General features: G+C 39.1%; 1 protein-coding gene across 2 annotated transcripts in view; it reads right to left on the bottom strand.

The window, feature by feature from the left end:
• LOC130207796 (receptor-type tyrosine-protein phosphatase gamma-like) overlaps positions 1–22,972 on the bottom strand; it is a 473,173-nt gene that overhangs the window by 21,255 nt on the left and 428,946 nt on the right. The window contains exons 14-17 of one of the 2 annotated variants that reach the window (XM_056436504.1): positions 14,120–14,209; positions 11,971–12,062; positions 3,954–4,045; positions 122–218 (exon numbers count right to left, since the gene is read on the bottom strand). In XM_056436504.1, coding sequence (XP_056292479.1) covers positions 122–218; positions 3,954–4,045; positions 11,971–12,062; positions 14,120–14,209 — 371 coding nt within the window. The remainder of the gene's footprint in view (positions 1–121; positions 219–3,953; positions 4,046–11,970; positions 12,063–14,119; positions 14,210–22,972) is intronic. The other variant, XM_056436503.1, reaches the window with a different exon arrangement.

The raw sequence follows: 22,972 nt of genomic DNA, 5'->3' as shown, positions 1-22,972 counted from the left end.
CCTGCTATCTTCCCTTAAAAATCCTCTGTCAAGCCTAAACATGGGTCCATGGTAGGGAGAGTGGGGGGATGTCCACAGGAACAGAGTATGTATTATGGTGTTCTATGGAGAGTGTACTCACAGGCCACTATGTTGATGTATCTGTTCTTGTGCTTGTTGTCAGGGTGGTTGGAGTGCTCTGATGTGATCTTCATATCGGCAGTGCACCGTTGAACCTCCTGGGGTAGAACACACACACACAGAGATCCATATGTCATTCTGTATGTCTGTACACTTAGGTGAATGGCATGGCGTCTTGAAAATGACTCGTCACATTTCCAGAAAATGAATTGCGGATTTCCCCAGCGAATAAATCCTAATATTTTTGGTGACCCCTTACCTTATGTTTAGTAACCATCAAATCGACATTTGAAATTTGTATGCAATAAATGCCTAAATCTAAAGGGCTAAGTGCAGAAAATACCTCAAATTGATACCGGACTGCAGTTACATTTACTGAACATAATCCCTGTTTTATGACCACATGACCTTTCCTCTATAGTATATAGTCTATACTATAGAGACATTTGTACTCTGTGGTGTCGTGAACATTGCAGCCTCCAGGGGCTGCTACCTGCACTTTATTTTCTCACAGTCAATTGCTCATAATTGTTTTAACATGGTATGAATGCAGCACTAACCATAACTTCAGAGATGGAAACAGCAGATGATAAGAATACAGTAAAGTAGAACTTGTAAACAAAAGAAGGGTTCACTTGCAAAAGCAGATATCTCTATTCTTTATACACAATGTTTTTGACAATGGATGAATGCTGCATTTTTTGGGTGTGTCATGTGCACCACTCGCTGCAGTCATAACTGTCTACAACTTTGCACAAAAGCTGCTCTCCTAGTTCTACCTGTTCTTGCTGATTTCAACCGCTTCAACCCCTCATTCTCTCTTTTTCCCTCAGTCATTCTTTCTTTTTGACTATAGCAAGTGTGTTTCCATAAATTATGCTTAAATAAGATTCATCCCTCGCTTGGCATAACCATTTATTTTCTTGACCTGAGGGCATGGTACAACATATCAGGGAGTAGCAGCTACAGTAAAATGACTAGTGCTCGAGTTATTGGCCAATTTAGACTGAACATGAATTGCGGGAATCCCCCTGGAGTGTTATGATTTGGAGTGTTTCCTGTTTTGTTTTGAAGTCCCTGTCTCGTTTCCTGTTTCCCTGCGCTTCCTTCCCTGTGCTTGTCTGTTTCGGTCCTGATTGTTCCCAGCCACGCCCTGATTGTTTCCACCTGTGTCTCCACCTGTGTCTCGTTTCCCCAGTGTATTTAGCCTGTGTCTTTCTGCTTGTTCGGTTTCTGTTCGTTTTGTTCCTGTCCGGTTCTTATCCCTGTCCTGCTAGATCTTTAATAATAAATCCTGTGTTTTCTGTCCAAACCTTGCCCCACCTAACAGAGAGATCTTTTCTTGTTTACTCCCTATATCTTTTTTATATATAGCATATATTAGAATTAATCACAAATGCTTGTACTGCCTTATGGTTGTTACTTACAGTCCTAAAAATGGCAGAGAGCAGCTTTTGGCCGAGCAGTCAGTAAATATATGTCAGTGTTTAATGTTCAGTTCCTGCCAAGCAAACAGCTGTTGGCTGCAAGCTCAGCATGGCCTAAAACATGGAGGGCATGCGCTGGATTTGACTCTGACTCCTCGGCCTCATTTCATCTGCAGCTTTATAGGCCGGCTGCTTGTTTTAGCGCTATTAAACATTGATTCATCAGACAAATTGGGAAGGGGATTTATTTTTGGGCGCAGCAAGCTTCATGGTGAGCATGTGTGGGCAGATCAAGTTGCAGGTATGATGGAAGGAGACAGAGTTCAACTGGTGATGATGTCACAGAGACTGGCACATACACACTTATGTGCGGACACTTAAACTCAATCCCATGCAACACACACTCACTGATATTGGCATGCACTCAAATAAACACTGTCTCTGTAGCTATCTAAGGACAGACATGATGGTTTTTCCTGCTACCCGTGTAAACGCTTTAATTAATCTCAGAAATAAGGCGTAGTAGACAAGTCGGACTGCGTTCTGGGGACTCTTCTAAATGTGATTCTTGTTTTAATGCTGTAGTGACAGAATGATAACCTGCGAGTCATGCTGCTAACTGGATGTACAGATTGTAAAGCACTCTGAGGCAAATTCGTAATTTGTGATATTGGGCGATATAAAATGAACTGAATTGAATTTAATCCTGTGCACAGACAGTGTAACATGGGGACTGAGGTGACCAGATCACTATTTCATTCAGGTTTTTCCTTTCATTTGTTGCCTATCTTCATCCATGATAACTATTGGATGGATACTCTATATATCCAGCATGTTTAAAGTATTTCTTTCAATTTACAGAGCATTTACCTATTTAGTTTATTTGGCTTGGTGACTATAATAGCATTTCAATGTTGTTTAGAGTAAACAGTGATGATTGATGCCCTCCGTCAAAAGAGGAGAAATTGTTACAGAAGAGATGGTGAGAATGTCGGAGGAGGATGATTTCATTCGAGAAAGGGCTCCCTTCCGAGAGCACTTCCTAAACCGGAGCTTTGGGGTGAGGGGGAAGGCACACGTTAGCGGTGTAACTATTAAGTTACTCTTTCAGGGGGTCATGCTCAGTCCATCCACTTTTCTATTTCTGACAACAGCATGGACTAGGAATGCACACAGACTGCAGGAAAAGCAAGAAAAAAAGAAAAGAAAAAGAAAGGGGATGATATTTTCACAGAGCACAATTGCAGAGGAAGCTTTGGCTAGTGTGATGAAGCATGTAAGGGTTATAACTAAACTAAATTGCCCATCACTGAGACTTCCTTTTTGTTTTCTTTATCATCTCTTATGATCGCTGCTTTCAATATGTATTTGGTGTGGAAGTGTGTGTTGACAGCAGAGAGCCAATATGTTTTTCCCCTTCACGATTACATACATAGGGGCCAATACGTCTGTTCTTCTGAATACATATTTACTGATTTATTTGGATGTGGTTTGTGCTCTGTTCTACTATGAATACTACTCTATAGTCAGAACTCTAGAAATACAATGGGAATACGATTCTTTTTTTTCAATAGTCTCATTGGGATTACCGTCCTGGCCAAGTTGGATGCATTAAAGCCTCATACATAAAAGCCCAAGTTAGAGATTTACACAGCAAAAAGACCACCATTAGAAATGTCACATTAACCCTTGTGTTGCCTTAGGGTCATTTTGACCCGAATCAATATTACACCCTCCCCCCGCTTTAGGATTAATTTGACCCCATTCAATGTTTAATGTCGGTGTTCTTTCGGGAGTCAACAAACAAACATAAAGTACCTCACACTTAAACTTGGAAAACAATATTAATTCTAATAATTTTCTGGAGGTTTTAATTGCTGGCGTCAAATTGAACCCAAAGGGTAAAATATGTTAGTAAATGTAAAGGTAACAGGAGGGTGAAACATTGATTCGGGTCAAAATGACCCTAAGGCAACACAAGGGTTAAAAAGACAAAAGTGACAGACTTCAAACAAACAAACAAAAAACTGACTTAGTGGAGTAGTTCAGTAACATGACAAGTTCATCCAGTGTTTTTCTCTCCAGTGTGCCTTTAATCAAGTTAAAAGGGACTGTTTAGATGAGGGAAGAAAACATTTGACAAGAATTTTACCAGAGCAAGTGTAGATTCTTGAAATGATGCACATCATTTTTGCACATGAACGAAGGTTGCAGCTACTGATAGTTTTAGAAGATAATAGCTACTTCTTCTCCGACCCAGTAGATTATGACAGGATCTGTGGTGGTAACCTGTTCGTGTACATTCTTTCATATGTTTATCATAGCCTGGCACGCAGGATCTGAAAGATTGTGTGTTCATATGCAGTTGTGTTTCAAAAATGTCGTGTTATGGACTTTAGTGCTTACCTCAAATTCCTCAGAGAATCCATGTTGGTTATTTGAGTAGAGTTCGGAGATGTGTTTGATTAACTGCTTGACTGGAATAGCCTCCATGTCATCTGCAAAGAAGAGACAAGGCCAGTGTTAAATTGGCTCCACAGGAGCAGAAACTTGCCCTGGAGCAAGGCACAACCCCCCCCCCCCCCACGCATCTGCCGACTCTGAACAAGTTCTAAATTTGACAAGACAACACAGAAACCGTGGCAGTTTTGATAGATAAAGGTAAAGTATTACTTGCCTTGTGATTAAGGCTGTGCCAGATCGTTGTCATTGTTTTCTCAAATCAATACACCCTTCACAGAACCCTATAAGTGACCCCTCGCAAAGCCAGACTACTACTATAACTCACAGGCTCAGTTTTCACTGCAGGTCAAAACTGACTCCCCATCACAAGCCTGGCGAGCATTTGAATCACCTCTTTAAAAACATAAATCTTATAAGCAAAGTATTTACACGGTTGAAGTGTTACAAATACCAGCAACTGCATGGCCTATTTCTCACCTCCAGTTGAAACAAAAAAAATGAAAATTAGTGGTTTCGTAGAAATTTCCAGAACAATGGCATATTTTTCCAGTTTGATAATCAAAAGCAAAGACGAATGACAGCATAGTTGAAGGTTCATTTAGCAGCTGCTTTGGAGGTCTCCATTGTATCACAACATTTTCTCGCTCAAATGTCCATTCTTGACCTTTAACACAGAAGTTGAGAAACCAATTTCACCACGCTGGCTGTTTGTGTATCCGTCTGTTTTGTTTTAGAAGCCAATATGAGCATAGGTTTTAAGACATCACATTTTACTCTCAACTTGTGTGTCTTGGGTTACAATAAGTTACATACATTTGGTGTTAGCAAACATTGACAGGAACAGGAGAGGAACAGCAAAGTCCTGTGTTCCTTCCATGTGTGATTAATCTATATATAGTCAAAATTATGTGAAATTTTAACAAATTCCTTGCCCCGAAAAGACACATGCTGATGCCAACATGTTTTGAAACAACCCTGTATCACACAAATTTCGTTCCCCCAGACCTAAAATACAATTTGCAGTTACGTTTGACTGAAACGTATTTCTCTCCAAATTACGTTTGACTGAAATGTATTTCTCTCCAGATTACGTTTGTATTTGACGTATTATAATTACAAATACGTCTCTGATCAACGTATCTTTGCCGTTTGTTGTCTCTCTTTTCTACAATGCTGTTATGAATTGTAAAAAGCGTCCTCTAGTCTTATTTATTTTTATGTTATATGTTGTTTCGCCTGCGTATTCTGACAGCAATAAGCGTTGTAACGGATCATATGAATTGGCGTGAAGACTTACTGCTGGTGACGCTCCTTTATTTTCTTTCTTTAGGTGACAATACATTAATTAAAACTCGTACACTATCACCACCTTAACAGAGTTAGTCCCATACAGGTCAAATCAACTATTAAACGTGTTATAAAATGCGCATCTGTCCGTAATCTATACCATAAAGTTTGCATTTTAACCTAAAAAAAGTGCGCTTCCTTTTAACCTTTCAAAATAAAAGTCTGATTTATCTGTTAAGCGGAAGTAGGATAAAACGTCTATATTTATTCAAACAATACAATATAAAAGGCATACATCAAAATCAATAAGGAAAATGCTAAACAGTCAAACAACTCAAAACAATAAACCCTTCATGGGGTTATTTACAGGCATGTTTAATTCTCATCAAACAAAAAGAGCAGGTACCCGGAAAAATCGGGGAAATAATTTGGGAATTGTTAATAAAACATGATTTACCCTTCAACTTCCACTGATATGCATGCAAACTAATACATCGTTTCACACACACACACACACACACACACACACACACACACACACACACACACACACACACACACACACACACACACACACTGACAGAAACACAGACACTCACATACGTACACACACACACACACACACACAGGCAGAGACAAACACATACTCACACACACAGACACACACTCTCATACGCACACACTCTTACACACGCACACACTCTTACACACGCACACACACAGACAGACACACACTCACACACACACAGAATGACAGACACACACACACACACACACAGACACACACTCAGACACACATACAGACACTCACATACATACACACACAGGCAGAGACACACACTCACACACACCCACACACACACATATACACATGCACACACACGCATACTCTGCAGACTGACCCTTGACCTCCCAATTGTCTCTCAGATATAACCCTACTGCTTTTTATTAAATATATTATATCTACCTAAATATAAGACTTTGAGGTTATGAGGGGAATCCCCTCCAAAACCGTCACAAAAGAAAATTGTCACCGTGCCAATAACCCTTGTACGATCCTTAAAACCAGTCTTTTAGTACATTTTTCATACTTTCAATCAACTTAAAGATCTGGATTCTTTTCAGATTCAAAGAGGGGCATCTGAATATGAATACCCTAGAGTTTTGGACCGATAGCTCTGAGTTAAGGGCCCCAAAAACAGGTCCAAAGGGTCAAATTTGGTAAACATGTCAGAGCTTAGCTTTCTTTTCCAGGCTGTATCCACTCCCAAATGGGGTAGAATGCAATTGAAATTGTTCATATATTACAAACATTTGAGGAGTTGTTAACCTTTGAAGGAAGGAATTTGTTTTTTTCCGGGTTTTTAAACCCTTCCCAATCAGGGATGCTAAATGCTATATGTGGCCAGCCTACATGATTGGGCCCCATTTGGGAGGGGCTACAACCTGCAAAAGAAAGCTAAGCTCTGACACGTTTAGAAGAAAAAAAAGCTAAAATCAGCCTAAACTCACAACAGGGTCTCAGATTTGTTAAACCACACACCCTCTTCATGTCCTGGATTTCAGACAGCCAATTAACTATTGTGGGTGTTTCGGAGGAAATTTCACCCCATCACCTCATTGTAGGCCCTGTCCTGAGTGTCTGTGTTCAATTTGGGATTTCCAGGACTAATATTTAGGAGATTATGGCCATTTTTGCACTTGTCAAAAAATATGCAAATTTAAGAGAATAAAGCCCAATTTGACCCTTTGGACCTGTTTTTGGGGCCCTTAACTCAGAGCTATCGGTCCAAAACTCTAGGGTATTCATATTCAGATGCCCCTCTTTGAATCTGAAAAGAATCCAGATCTTTAAGTTGATTGAAAGTATGAAAAATTAACTAAAAGACTGGTTTTAAGGATCGTACAAGGGTTATTGGCACGGTGACAATTTTCTCTTGTGAAAGTTTTGGAGGGGATTCCCCCCATGACCTCAAAGTATTATATTTAGGTAAATATAATATATTAAATATAAAGCAGTAGGGTTATATCTGAGAGACAATTGGGAGGTCAAGGGTCAGTCTGCAGAGTATGCGTGTGTGTGCATGTGTATTTGTGTGTGTGTGTGTGTGCGTGTGTGTGAGATTCTGCCTGTGTTTGTATGTATGTGAGTGTATGTATGTGTGTGTCTGAGTGTGTGTCTGAGTGTGTGTCTGTGTGGGTGTGTGTCTGTCATTCTGTGTGTGTGTGTGTGTCTGTCTGTGTGTGTGTGCGTGTGTAAGAGTGTGTGCGTATGAGAGTGTGTGTCTGTGTGTGTGAGTATGTGTGTGTCTCTGCCTGTGTGTGTACGTATGTGAGTGTCTATGTGTTTCTGTCAGTGTGTGTGTGTGTGTGTGAAACGATGTATTAGTTTGCATGCATATCAGTGGAAGTTGAAGGGTAAATCATGTTTTATGAACAATTCCCAAATTATTTCCCAGATTTTTCCGAGTACCTGCTCTTTTGTTTGATGAGAATTAAACACGCCTGTAAATAACCCCATGAAGGGTTTATTGTTTTGAGTTGTTTGACTGTTTAGCATTTTCCTTATTGATTTTGATGTATGCCTTTTATATTGTATTGTTTGAATAAATATAGACGTTTTATACTACTTCCGCTTAACAGACAAATCGGACTTTTATTTTGAAAGGTTAAAAGGAAGCGCACTTTTTTTTAGGTTAAAATGTGAACTTTATGGTATAGATTACGGACAGATGCGCATTTTATAACAAGTTTAATAGTTGATTTGACCCGTATGGGGCTAACTCTGTTAAGGTGGTGATAGTGTACGAGTTTTAATTAATGTATTGTCACCTAAAGAAAGAAAATAAAGGAGAGTCACCAGCAGTAAGTCTTCACGCCAATTCATATGATCCGTTACAACGCTTATTGCTGTCAGAATACGCAGGCGAAACATATAACATAATAATAAATAAGACTAGAGGACGCTTTTTACAATTCATAACAGCATTGTAGAAAAGAGAGATAACAAACGGCAAAGATACGTTGATCAGAGATGTATTTGTAATTATAATACGTCAAATACAAACGTAATCTGGAGAAATACGTTTCAGTCAAACGTAATTTGGAGAGAAATACGTTTCAGTCAAACGTAACTGCAAATTGTATTTTAGGTCTGGGGGAACGTAATTTTTGTGATCCAGGGTTGTTTTGAAGATAAGCAGGTGAAGGCAAGATTTGCTTTGATTTGTATTTATGGTTATCTTCATTAATTACTCTAGATATTGTAGAGAAATCGATAGATAGACATTAATGAATCAAATTTAAGATGCTAACATATACTTGTAGTACATTGATAGGACTTGTGGTACTAAGTGGTGCTTTGAGTAAATCCATTCACTGCAATGATCTCTCCCAAGAATGATGCAAGTTCAGTCAGTTAAATTACAATGCTTTACCAGAGAGGAGCAAGCAATTAACAACATAAAAGAGCTTGAATAAGTAGATTTTTATAGTTGTGTTGCTTGTGGGAGCTTTTAGTGGGACAGCACAGGACTGGAGTGCTAGCGGACATTTGCATACAAACAGCTGAAAAGTCGTTCTTCTGAAATAGACAACATAAAATGCTGAATTTGACCCTGGTGAGTGGAGCCTGTTCAGTAAAACATGTAATAACAACAGCAAAAACTCTCTCACAGCGCCCCTTTTTTAGTGTTTAGTCTTCATCAAATATTAACAAGAGCATACACTCGCTCGCTCTCACTTTGTGTCTTGCGAGACACTCATTTAGGCATGCAAATATGTCAAAGTGATTTGTGTGTCAGTTAACACAGCAGGCTGCTCAATGTTCCGGGTCTGGAAGAGGCAATTAACTACATGGAGAACTGATCCAATATCTTTTTATTGCATTGACATAATTTACAGACAGTAGAGTACAATCCTTAACAGCATAGCATGTACGGTCCTGTAAAATATCTGTCCTGTTGCTCCAGATTGCAACATTATACTGCAGTAAAACACCACCACCATCAAACGTAGCACACATAAACGCCTTTTCCTCCCAAAACAAATCATCAGTAAACCTAATGCTCTCCTCAAAGTATACTATGTTCTATGGTAAATACGCTTAGTTTTTATATGCGTTATGCGTGGTTTTTTGAGAATAATGAATGTCACACACAATTTATCTGTATCTCACAACATATCTGTATCTTATCTCACTTTGGGTGCAATACAATCAGTTAAAGGGGTAATGATGTGTTTTATAGCACAACATTACAACATTAAAACCCAACAATATATATTAACAATACAAATAATTCAGCAGAAAAAGGATTGCACCATTGAGTAAGTAGTAAATTAAACTCTCAAACAAGATGTTAGATGTGCCTGACTGAAGTAAACCTTTGCCTTTCTTCATTGCTCAAGTGTTGTTTTAGTCTTTTGGCCAAACAGAGGTGTTCTTCGTTGGACAATGCAACACTAAGACATACTGATTTTCAATCAGGAGGAAAAGGAATAAATAAAGACAGGAATAGTTTGTTTTCAGTCTTTACCAGATTTATCGCCTCTAGTTGTATATTTTCGCCAACCATTCAAGTAGCAGTTTATATCCACGTCTGTCCGAAATGTGTTGACAATTTTATCATTGAAGCATGAATTCTTGAGTTATCACCAACATGCTTTTTTTGTGAGGTCACAGTTACCTTTGACCCCCAAATTCTAATCAGTTCATTCTTACGTCCAGGTTGATGTTTAAGCGAAGCTTGAACAAGAAAGTACATGCAGGCGTTCATTTTCAGACTTGTAGTCTCAAAAGGCACAGAATTATTTTCGATTATTGTCATCAGACTTCACACAGCTCCCTCTGCAGACACTAAAGGTTTGTTTTTACTTTCATTACTTTTTTCACATATGCAGTAGCACTGGCCAACACCTGAAAACACAATTTGATAATGTACAATCAGAGGAATTTCACTGAAATGTGATTGAATCATGTTTGTGTGAATCATTAGAACTCAATTATTAATTAACCATATAATTTTGTTTTATCAAATTATTTATACGTGTGACTTTTCAAGGACGAATATCAAATAAGCAACATACTTTACAGTTTATTGTGTGTGTGTGTGTGTGTGTTTGTGTGTGTTTGTGTATGGTGTCTGGAAGGTTCTGTAGAAAGTGGCTACTGTTGGCAGGTTTTAAATTCAGCACAAGGTCTTAAAGCGGATTATGGGATGTGCGAGGCTCTAGGTCTGAGCTTATTTAGACAATTAACACAACGAGCATATGGTCATACACTAGCCAGTCTGCTGCAGTGGACTCTGTTGCCCACAGTGTTTCCTGATATTCAGCCTCCACATGTCCGTAAAGCAAAAAACCCGATCTGAAACCACAGTGAAAGGGTGGCTCCAGAACAAGAGCTCAGAGAGCCTTGTATTCCTGCTGGGAGACAGGACATCGGCTCAATGGCAGATCCCCTTTTGATCAGTTCTGGTCTCTGCCATGCTGGGCACACTGGCCCTGGTTTCAATGGAGGCATTTGGACTTAGCCGAGGTCCATTGAAAAGAGGCCACACAAGCCTTTAATTGATTTGATGGGTTTGGATCCAAATCTTGGACCCGAGGACGAGAGCTGGAGCATCTTTCATGCCTTAAAGAATGTGTTTGTATTCTTTGGAATTGCTGGACTGGGCACAGCACCTCTTAAACACGTTTACCGACACAGCACAGGTTTGTGCTGTAGCTATAGATCTTTTTTCTTTTTTCTTAAGGCACCAATACTTTAAAGACTGAGCTGGTAATCCACATATCTTATTGCTAACAATCTGTTTTCCAAGGTGTCTAACATATTCTGGATGCACCCGTTTAGATGTTTTTTTTGTAATTTGCAAAATTCTGAATCAAGTAATCACTTGCTGGTTCCCAGGTATATGAACTTGTCAGATAAGACTGTTTAACCTCACACAATGGTGGTCATTTGTTCAATGTTGCTTTTAAAGGGGATGGTTCATTCGTCAAGTAAGGATCCTCCAGCTGTATTGGCAAAAGGCCAACAAGAAAAGTTTTATTGCCGAGCATATGGTCGGCTCTCAGAGATGGCCACCATCTGTTACAATTGTTGTTAGTTACAGGGCAACATGAGAATCATAGTGTGGACATAGTGTGGTTTCTTTTAGGAAATGTTGGTAATGTTTAAATTTGGGGAAAAGCCAAACCTGTGATTTGTTTCTCCACACATGAAATGTGAAAATACGTTGAACTAATTAGTACTGAATTGTAGAAATAGTATATTAAACTGTTTTTAAAATTGTTTGTGTTCAGAATTTTAATAGGCAGGTCTAATGAAATCATGGCCTTACAGGATCCAATCACAACCAAGTAAGTTAAACTCTATCTGACGTTATCGGCTCCTCCGTAGCCCACGGTTGTGGCTGCTAGACGGTGGATACATCGTTTTGAGCATCACAACTCCCACAAAATGACTCGTTTCACATTTTTGTTTTTAGTTTAGACTTCATGCATAATTTATGTGTTATAATAATTGTCTTCTAACATCTTGATACCATGTTGGAAGTAAGTGTTTTCAATTTATTATCCTTTGGATATTTTTGCTTTCTTTGTCTGATCATCCATAAATAAAATCGATCCAAATCAGATCATAAATGTGAGAAGGGCTGTGGGTGGTTGTTACCTGGAATGGGGATGACAGGGATCGTCTCATTGGGTACCACCTTGGGTGAATTGCTGTCTTCCACATAGAAGTGGGCAGTCTGGAAACAGCGCCTGACCGAAATAGAGAGAGATTAACAATGCCTTAGGAGTAGCAGCAGGTTCAGGCTCGGCCTTGGCCGGAGCCTAGCAACATGTTTTCACCTGCTCCTTATACAGTTCATCTATTAGAGTGTGTGGAGAGAGAAAGACACCGACTATATATTTGATTACGGCAGACGTTCTCCGCTAAATGTATATGGAAATGGAAGGAATGGACTTTGAACTCCACGCACGCACACGCACCCACACACACACACACACAATATGCCTCGCTGTAAGTGTGTCTGAAGTCACACAGTTTGAAGTAGCAGCTGTACATGGACGCTTTCAGGAGCAGACACATCAGAAGGTCTTCTGTCGTGTTTTTAGTTTGTCACGGTGACTTTGACAATTCACATATGTGATGGTGATATCAGACACTGCTTTGAAACTGAGATCTGCATCAGGCATGGAGTTTAAATACAGCAGGAAGAAGTAAGAGCGGTATCACGTGTCTTCTCGCTCAGAAAACACTCAAGAAGGTGGACTAGCTACATTTACATCCAGCTGTCAGGCTGCTTTCAGAAAACTTAAAGTCACACAAAATGAAGTCTAAGATATGTTTGTGTTAACAAAATATATAGCCAGTCATTGTTTATATTGTTGGTTCAGTCTACTTTAGTAAGTTTAGCATTCATCAGCTGATCAGATACACTGAACATATTTCGAGAAACACAGTCTGAAAGACTGGTAAAGAGATTGTTTGAGCAAACGTATCACAGTGTACTTTTTCGGTATGCAAGTCTGTCTTGGAGCAAGGACAGTCATCTAAGTATCAGAGTGCAACTCACTTCAGGGCAGCCACAAAACATCTTGTGTGAATAACTGCCTGCGTCAGATCCTCTGTTCAAGGCTGGGATTAGCTGTGTGAAGTTGAAGTTGCAAAGACTCAGAATTACATCCATTGCAATTAATATATGACAACGACAATTTCTGGGTGTTTTTTTCCATGCTCTCAAAACGTAGCAAGATTATTCTAAGATGAATGATTTTCAATTGGTAGTGAAATATATGCTTCTCTCTTGGTTATGAAAGAAAAGGTGCGACAAAAAATTATTTCAAAATAGAATATAAGTGTAAGTTCATAAACAGAATTGTATATATTCTATATTAAATCAGACACTGATGGCACAGCGCTGTGTATTTAATCAAAAATGGCTAGTTAGGGGGTAATTGGTCAACAAAAATATTTCACAGGGGGTACATCACTGAAAAAAGGTTGAGAATCACTGCCTTACACCAACCTTGTTGGTTTGTCTTTTAAACGTGAAATCTTGTTGGATGAGGGCTGAAGGTAACCATATTTTCATATATATATTTTACTGTAAAGCCATCAAAAAGATACAGAACAAAGACAAACTACCACCTCGCAGTTGTCTGCCAATGTTGAAATTTACATCCACAATCTGTCCGAAATGTCATCAATTAAAAAAAAAATTCTATGAGACAATTGTGTGAAATTGTTCTAATTAGTTAATTGATTCTTGACTTATGGCCAAAGACGTGTTTAGTGGGTCAAAGGGACTTTTTACCATCACATTTTAATCAGGTTAACCTTGAGTCCAGGTGGTGTTTGTGCCAATTATGAAATTTACTCACATGAGAATGGACAACTTAATACCTCTGGCCACCGCTACATACCAAATCAAGAGTGCAAAAAAATCTTCTAGAAATATTTGCCAGCGATATAGAAACATTATTGATGCTCCTTCAGATAAGATAAATCAGCCTGTGCCTTCTTGACACCAGTTATTTGAAGCATAGAATAATCTGTCTTTCCCCCCCCCCCGCACATTTGAAATAGAAACACACCAGCTGAGCTACACTCCATTTTTATTACTTGGTGTTAAAATGAAGGACTGCCACATGCCTTGTGTTAACAACTAAATTAAACTAAACATACTGTTAGTGTGTGCCAGCAACTTGTCAGTGTCCTTATCTAAGACTACAATTTCTAATGACAACAACGCCCACTTCATCTATGTGTGTGCGTGTTTGTGTGTGTGTGTGTGTGTCCAGAACCTCCCTACCTGTATTTGATACAGAGCAGAGAGCAGAAAGTGTTCATCCTGGTGAACATGCAGAGGATGGAGGCTGCCGCATGCTGTTGCTGACATGAACTGAGAGCGAGTGCACAAGGGACAGAGGAGACAGAAAGAAGGAGGACAGAGGGAGGGAGGACGGTTTTCCTAACAAGGCACGGAGGGGGTTGTTCCTTCTGTGTGACACCGACACACACACAACACACGCCCATTTTAATCCCAAACCACTTCCTGGAGTGAGACAGCTGGTGTCATGATGCATTCATGTTAGATGGGACAAAGTTGACAGAGCCACGCTGAGGTTCCAACTGAGAGGAAGTCACAGTATTGACCAAGAAATCAAAGCCGAACTCCAGTGCCTGTTGGTTTCAGATTCTCTGTTACAGACATCTCACTCTGTCCTAAAAAAGAACACACCTTCCTGTTCACTGCCCCATGTTAGGAAATAAGGGGCAAGATTTAGTACATTTCTAAAGACATTAAAGATATTTTGAGTTTCATATAAGAAAATTATTTCACATCGTTTTAAAAATATGTGAAAAGAAAGTGTGTGAAAACAAGAATACTCATGCTGTAGTGATACAATATAAACCCACTGTCCTGCATCTGTAAATATAACTTAAACACTGCATGTTGGTCCCACATATTGTTTATTAAGGGAGGGCCGTGTGCTACACAACATCATTTAGAGTAAAGACTGCACGAACAAGTAAGATCAACTTGTTTTTGTTAGGATAGTCATATGTACTACTTTCCCAGACGACCTGAATGCAGCAGAGCAACAGTTTACCTCATACCAGCGCACAAACGTCAACTAGATAGCCAATTTCAGCAGGGTTAAGACCGTGTGACCTGAGTTTTGCTCCACAACAGGATTATATACCCCAACACACCCCCGGCACCTGCGGTGCCAGGACTGTGTGTGTGTGTGTGTGTGTGAAAAGAGTTACGTATAATTTACCAACAACTGGTACACAGTTTTCTCAATAAGAACTCTGAGAACAAAACTGGAGTTTTGTCCATGCAGAGATCATGTGATAAAATTAAAATACTCAATATTGTGAAGAACACAACCAAAACAATAATCCCATTAGGCATATGATTGTGTCAGCAGTTAAACATTTATTTATTTTCTATCTTTTATCACATGCCACGAATGACTTTGGGTAGGCTGCTGTTTTCCATTGTGATTTGGCCAACACAGTTAAAGACTGTGAATTAATTTTCAATATTGTTATACATCAGCGTGATAACGAAAATCTGAGATGTTAACTTGTTGTTGTCCTGCTCAAAGATGGCGAGATACTTTACCTTGAAGACAATAATCTGTTTCTTTTTCATTTTCAACTTAATTAGCTTCATTTGTTCAAGTGCAACAATATAAAAACATGTATTTTGAAATGCATGTTTTGCTATGCTATTTATATTTTAAGATGGTTACCACTGATGGCAAACATGGGCCAATAATTAGTTGCCAATTTCTCAAAATGGTTGCCATGGCAACAGGCAACACTTGGCATGAGGCATAACGCATGTAGGATCCTGTGCTCTGTAGCGTAGGATCTCATTTACCCAGTATTTTAAGTTTACTAACTCAACAATAAGGGCCCAGCTGGCTAGCCCGTTCCTTCACTTCAAAAAACACGCAGGACACAAAGCAAAACACAAAAACCACAACCCGGAATACAGTTCATTCAGTGTCTTTCAAGTTTTATATAGTTCTTCGGGTCAAAAGAAACGAACATTGTCCTTTAACGGAAAACCAGACTCAAAAGGAGTCTGCAGATAACTGAAATATTTCTCTTATCACGTTAATTAAATAACATATCATTTCCAAAACCACAATGAAATAAGTGTGTGGGGCAGTGGGATGTGTGCAATGGCAGGAGGGTGGAAATGTCCTGTAGAGTCCAGCTCAGAAGATGGGGAAGGTGTGTTGTGTGTGCGTGCGTGAGAGAGTGTTTGTGTGTGTGTGGGATTGTTGGTAGAAACTAGTGTTGTTACGAGATGTGCCGACGCTTCGAAGCGTGTGTCGAGTAATGGAGGGGGCGTTTCCTCGAAGCGCGTATCGAGGCTTGCTTCATTTAGGGGAGGAGCCAAAAATGATGACGTCCGAAGCCTCGCTGCCCGGCTGTACCACGTGACTGCTTCGGGAAGTGGTTCAGATATTGCCGGGAGGTTTGACAGCAATATAAACCCCTCAGGCTCCATTCAAAATGTGGGTTGTTGGTTGAGAGTTTGGAGAGTTTAGAGAGAGATAGTTTGGAGAGTTAGGAGAGTGAGGAGAGAAGGATAGGTGATAAGATGGAACTGTTGAGAAACTGTTATTTCTGAATAAAAATGAATAAAATGTCCCTTGTCCTGTACATCACTGTCCAAGTTACACAAGCATATTCAGTCCCCTCTTCCTAGTTACACACACACTTTCACTGTCCTCTGCCTGCTTAAGCCCATGCCATTTTCCTAAAGGGACATAATAACATTATTACACAACCTGCCACATCATATGATACTACCATTTTGGGAACATTTACACACACAGAATACATTCAAAAAATATTTTATTATGTGATAATTTATGTACAGAAATGATTTGGTCATACATTTTTGGAATTCATAGTCATTCCCAACAGCCATAACAGACACAAAAATTAAATGCATCACATTATGTGGTTCAGATACAGCTGCCTGTGATTATACACTTGGCCAGTAGGTGGTTTCGTGAGCACATGAAGCTTCGAGAAATAAACCCTTTCTCGAACCAATTGGCTGAAGTGGTTCGATGCCTCATGAGGCTTCATCTCACCATCACTAGTAGAAACAGAGAGGTCGGGCCTGGAGAGGAGGGTGTACCGGACTTATCTGTAGAGCATTTCTGGAGGGAAGGAGATTCTCGGGCATCCGAGCAGGATCTGGTCTGGAGGGGCTCCTGACAGCCGGCTACTTGGATCATCTGCTTCTCAAGTCTTGCTTTTCCAGTTTCACCCACTCTCGCTCCTCGCTCTGGTCACCATGTTGGTTTTTCCCCAAATGTTTGTTGGTTCTCCCTCCTTTTCCTGCTCACAGGTGCTGTAATTTATCAACTTTTAGGTTCCACCCACTTTTCCTGTGGGGGGGAGGGATAAGGCTGTCCTTCGCTACAGCTCAGTTCTTCCTTTCTTTCTTTGCACTATCATACACTGTATAATATTTACTCCCTGGATCTGCCTTGGCCTTTTCTTGAAATCATGCTAAAATTCTCCATGTGACTGTAATCATTTTGATGTTTTTGAATCCCTCCCTCTCTTACATCATGATGTGTTGGTTGATGACATGTTTTATATACAGGTGTGCCCTGCTGCAGACAAGGCTTGTCTCTGACTCTGAGTCACTGTTTTACAACATATATCCATTACAATGATCAGATGATCCTCTAGTCATATAAGGATAATTTAACTCTGGAGGCTGGCTTTGGAATTTTGGCTATTAATTAATGTTGGTTCTTTTAGCTAGTCAGTCTACTCAGATTAAAGCCGCTCTAATACAGGCTGATAGCTGGACCAGGATCAACTCACGCACAAGGTTCTTCATGAGCTGGTCTGGGTGGTGTTTAAACATATATGTTTTATCCATATGCTACAGAAATTCAATTAGTCTACACAAGTAATCTCAATAAAATAGGATTTTAACCAGTTAGCATTACAACATGGTTAGCTAGCTCACTAGCCAGCAGCTACAATGATAACATACTGTTTCATCTAAACATTCTCACAGCTGGCACAGCGTGGGAACAAACAAGATAATCTGCCGGTAAAGGATCGTTCAGGTGTTTTAAAGTGAGGTTGTATGAGGTACCTCTACAGTCAGTGCATTGTCTTCAGTTGATGACGCTCAACCTTTTCAAACAGAAAAGTAATGTACAGCAGCAAAACGTATTTTAGACACAGTAGGCTATATTTAGAATATTTACAACTGAGCCGCTTCTTTGTGAAAATTGTTAAAAATTGCATACCCATTCGAACACAAGTTTATCTTTGCAACCACAAGAGCTATTTGGATAACGTTGGTGTTATAAGACAACACTTGTGAGATTCAGCCAGATGTGTAGATATCAGTATATATGTTACTGGTTAAGAGTAAATGAAGATGTCACACAGAAAAAATCAAGAAACAAAAAGAAAAAGCACTTTTTGTGATCTCTTTGGAATGGTGCAGCTCAGCAGCTGCAGGTCTAAACCTCTAGCAAATCATAGCACAAATTGTGAACAGTGTTTTTTCAATGTTTGACTTTAAGGTTTTCTCTAATTATGTTGGTGTATGTTAGACACAGCAATATCTCCATGGAGCTCATTGAAGTCTGGATTCGTTGTAAAAAGGTTGGACAAGGCGCTGTGAAGCAACCCTGTATCACAAAAATTACGTTCCCCCAGACCTAAAATACAATTTGCAGTTACGTTTGACTGAAACGTATTTCTCTCCAAATTACGTTTGACTGAAACGTATTTCTCTCCAGATTATGTTTGTATTTGACGTATTATAATTACAAATACGTCTCTGATCAACGTATCTTTGCCGATTGTTGTCTCTGTTTTCTACAATGCTGTTATGAATTGTAAAAAGCATCCTCTAGTCTTATTTATTATTATGTTATATGTTGTTTCGCCTGCGTATTCTGACAGCAATAAGCGTTGTAACGGATCATATGAATTGGCGTGAAGACTTACTGCTAGTGACTCTCCTTTATTTTCTTTCTTTAGGTGACAATACATTAATTAAAACTCGTACACTATCACCACCTTAACAGAGTTAGCCCCATACGGGTCAAATCAACTATTACACTTGTTATAAAATGCGCATCTGTCCGTAGCCTAATCTATACCATAAAGTTCGCATTTTAACCTAAAAAAAAGTGCGCTTCCTTTTAACCTTTCAAAATAAAAGTCTGATTTATCTGTTAAGCGGGAAGTAGTATAAAACGTCTATATTTATTCAAACAATACAATATAAAAGGCATACATACATCAAAATCAATAAGGAAAATGCTAAACAGTCAAACAATTCAAAAACAATAAACCCTTCATGGGGTTATTTACAGGCGTGTTTACTTCTCATCAAACAAAAAGAGCAGGTATCCGGAAAAATCGGGGAAATAATTTGGGAATTGTTAATGAAACATGATTTACCCTTCAACTTCCACTGATATGCATGCAAACTAATACATCGTTTCACACACACACACACACACACACACACACACACACACACACACACACACACACACACACACACACACACACACACACACTGACAGAAACACATAGACACTCACATACTCACACACACACACACACACACACACACACACACACACACACACACATATACACATGCACACACACGCATACTCTGCAGACTGACCCTTGACCTCCCAATTGTCTCTCAGATATAACCCTACTGCTTTATATTAAATATATTATATCTACCTAAATATAAGACTTTGAGGTCGTGGGGGGAATCCCCTCCAAAACCTTCACAAGAGAAAATTGTCACCATGCCAATAACCCTTGTACGATCCTTAAAACCAGTCTTTTAGTTAATTTTTCATACTTTCAATCAACTTAAAGATCTGGATTCTTTTCAGATTCAAAGAGGGGCATCTGAATATGAATACCCTAACGTTTTGGACCGATAGCTCTGAGCTAAGGGCCCCAAAAACAGGTCCAAAGGGTCAAATTGGGTAAACATGTCAGAGCTTAGCTTTCTTTTCCAGGTTGTAGCCACTCCCAAATGGGGTAGAATGCAATTGAAATTGTTCATATATTACAAACATTTGAGGAGTTGTTAACCTTTGAAGGAAGGAATTTTGTTTTTTCCGGGTTTTTAAACCCTTCCCAAGCAGGGATGCTAAGTGCTATATGTTGCCAGCCTACATGGTTGGGCCCCATTTGGGAGGGGCTACAACCTGCAAAAGAAAGCTAAACTCTGACATGTTTAGAAGGAAAAAAAGCTAAAATCAGCCCAAGCTCACAACAGGGTCTCAGATTTGTTAAACCACACACCCTCTTCAAGGCCTGGATTTCAGACAGCCAATTAACTCTTGTGGGTGTTTCGGAGGAAATTTCACTCCATCACCTCATTGTAGGCCCTGTCCTGAGTGTCTGTGTTCAATTTGGGATTTCCAGGACTAATATTTAGGAGATTATGGCCATTTTTGCACTTATCAAAAAATATGAAAATTTAAGAGAATAAGGCCCAATTTGACCCTTTGGACCTGTTTTTGGGGCCCTTAACTCAGAGCTATTGGTCCAAAACTCTAGGGTATTCATATTCAGATGCCCTTCTTTGAATCTGAAAAGAATCCAGATCTTTAAGTTGATTGAAAGTATGAAAAATTAACTAAAAGACTGGTTTTAAGGATCGTACAAGGGTTATTGGCACAGTGACAATTTTCTCTTGTAAAAGTTTTGGAGGGGATTCCCCCCACGACCTCAAAGTCTTATATTTAGGTAAATATAATATATTAAATATAAAGCAGTAGGGTTATATCTGAGAGACAATTGGGAGGTCAAGGGTCAGTCTGCAGAGTATGCGTGTGTGTGCATGTGTATTTGTGTGTGTGTGGGTGTGTGTGTGTGATTCTGCCTGTGTTTGTATGTATGTGAGTGTCTGTATGTGTGTGTCTGAGTGTGTGTATGTGTGAGAGTGTGTGTCTGTGTGTGTGTGTGTCTGTCATTCTGTGTGTGTGTGTGTGTGTGAATGTGTGTCTGTCTGTGTGTGTGTGCGTGTGTAAGAGTGTGTGCGTATGAGAGTGTGTGTCTGTGTGTGTGAGTATGTGTGTGTCTCTGCCTGTGTGTGTACGTATGTGAGTGTCTATGTGTTTCTGTCTGTGTGTGTGTGTGAAACGATGTATTAGTTTGCATGCATATCAGTGGAAGTTGAAGGGTAAATCATGTTTTATTAACAATTCCCAAATTATTTCCCAGATTTTTCCGGGTACCTGCTCTTTTTGTTTGATGAGAAGTAAACACGCCTGTAAATAACCCCATGAAGGGTTTATTGTTTTGAGTTGTTTGACTGTTTAGCATTTTCCTTATTGATTTTGATGTATGCCTTTTATATTGTATTGTTTGAATAAATATAGACGTTTTATACTACTTCCGCTTAACAGACAAATCAGACTTTTATTTTGAAAGGTTAAAAGGAAGCACACTTTTTTTTAGGTTAAAATGCGAACTTTATGGTATAGATTACGGACAGATGCGCATTTTATAACAAGTTTAATAGTTGATTTGACCCGTATGGGGCTAACTCTGTTAAGGTGGTGATAGTGTACGAGTTTTAATTAATGTATTGTCACCTAAAGAAAGAAAATAAAGGAGAGTCACCAGCAGTAAGTCTTCACGCCAATTCATATGATCCGTTACAACGCTTATTGCTGTCAGAATACGCAGGCGAAACATATAACATAATAATAAATAAGACTAGAGGACGCTTTTTACAATTCATAACAGCATTGTAGAAAAGAGAGATAACAAACGGCAAAGATACGTTGATCAGAGACGTATTTGTAATTATAATACGTCAAATACAAACGTAATCTGGAGAGAAATACGTTTCAGTCAAACGTAACTGCAAATTGCATTTTAGGTCTGGGGGAACGTAATTTTTGTGATACAGGGTTGTGTGAAGCGATGAGGGGCAGGGTTATTTTCTGAATTCACAATCCAATAAAAAAAAGGCCTTTGTTGTGTACTGTTGACTAATGAAAACATGTTGAGTTAATTTATTTTGTGTTAATCTTTCATTACAGCATGAAGCAGTTTATTACTTTTTTGTTCTTACCATGATTAAGTTCAGGTGAATCACACTATGGTGTGATAACATCTTATCTGCACTTGGTTTATCGTTCCCTTAAATGGAAATGTTTAAAAAAATAATAATTTAGTTTATTCCTGGGTGTGATTTGAATGCCTAAATAGATGTTTCAACTGTGCTTAATTTTATCCTCTCAAACTTTTTTTCTCCCCATAAGCCACCCTGGAGGTTTCAGGTAATGCTCTTTGTACTTTTGTAATCATTTTATTGAGCTTTAATTAACACAACAAAATAATTGACATCCCCTGACACCACCACTGAACACAACTCCACACTAAGCGTCTCCCAGTTACTCTCAGTCATAACGCTGTGCATTACTGTTAGTGGATATAGTGCTGGAATAATGAAGAATGCAGTTAATAAAATTATCGAAGGGGAGAAAGCCCTAACTGATGCATTCATATAGCTCTCCAAATATTGATACCCACTTCTAAGTTGGGAGTTTGACAATGTACCCTGATGTCATCAGTGAGAGCATTTTAAACTATTAGCACTTTGCTCATGCTTAAAAAAACAGGAATGGCAAAACATGACGGTATATTTTGTGCACTATTTCTCTATTATGTTTGATGCTCCCCGATTACAAACCCATGTTTTGCTGCCAAATATTGTTTAAATTGACAGACCTTTATTAAAAATGTTAGTGGACAGGCCAATTAACAAATTTGGTCAAGTTACATTTTAGAGAAAGGTGTAGAAAACAATGCATTTTGTATATTCTTATAGGATGGAGATATATGAGTTGTCAGCTTTGAATACTTCACTCAAGGGTTTATTGCTTCAATAAAGACTTGGAACAAGCAGACCCTTGTTTGCCAAGCAATCCAGACGACTTAGCAACTGTATAACTACGTAGAAGTCTTGAGAGCAGTCTTTCCCTCTCTTCAGCTTGGCTCTTTTCCACTTTTTTGACACTCAATGGGTTTTCTCATCGAGCAACTTTGGAATTACTCTCTCTAAAAAGTTTACAGACATATAGATAGAGAT

Source organism: Pseudoliparis swirei, chromosome 18, assembly GCF_029220125.1.
Source record: "Pseudoliparis swirei isolate HS2019 ecotype Mariana Trench chromosome 18, NWPU_hadal_v1, whole genome shotgun sequence".
NCBI lineage: Eukaryota > Metazoa > Chordata > Actinopteri > Perciformes > Liparidae > Pseudoliparis > Pseudoliparis swirei.
This window is presented reverse-complemented; position numbering and strand designations above follow the sequence as displayed.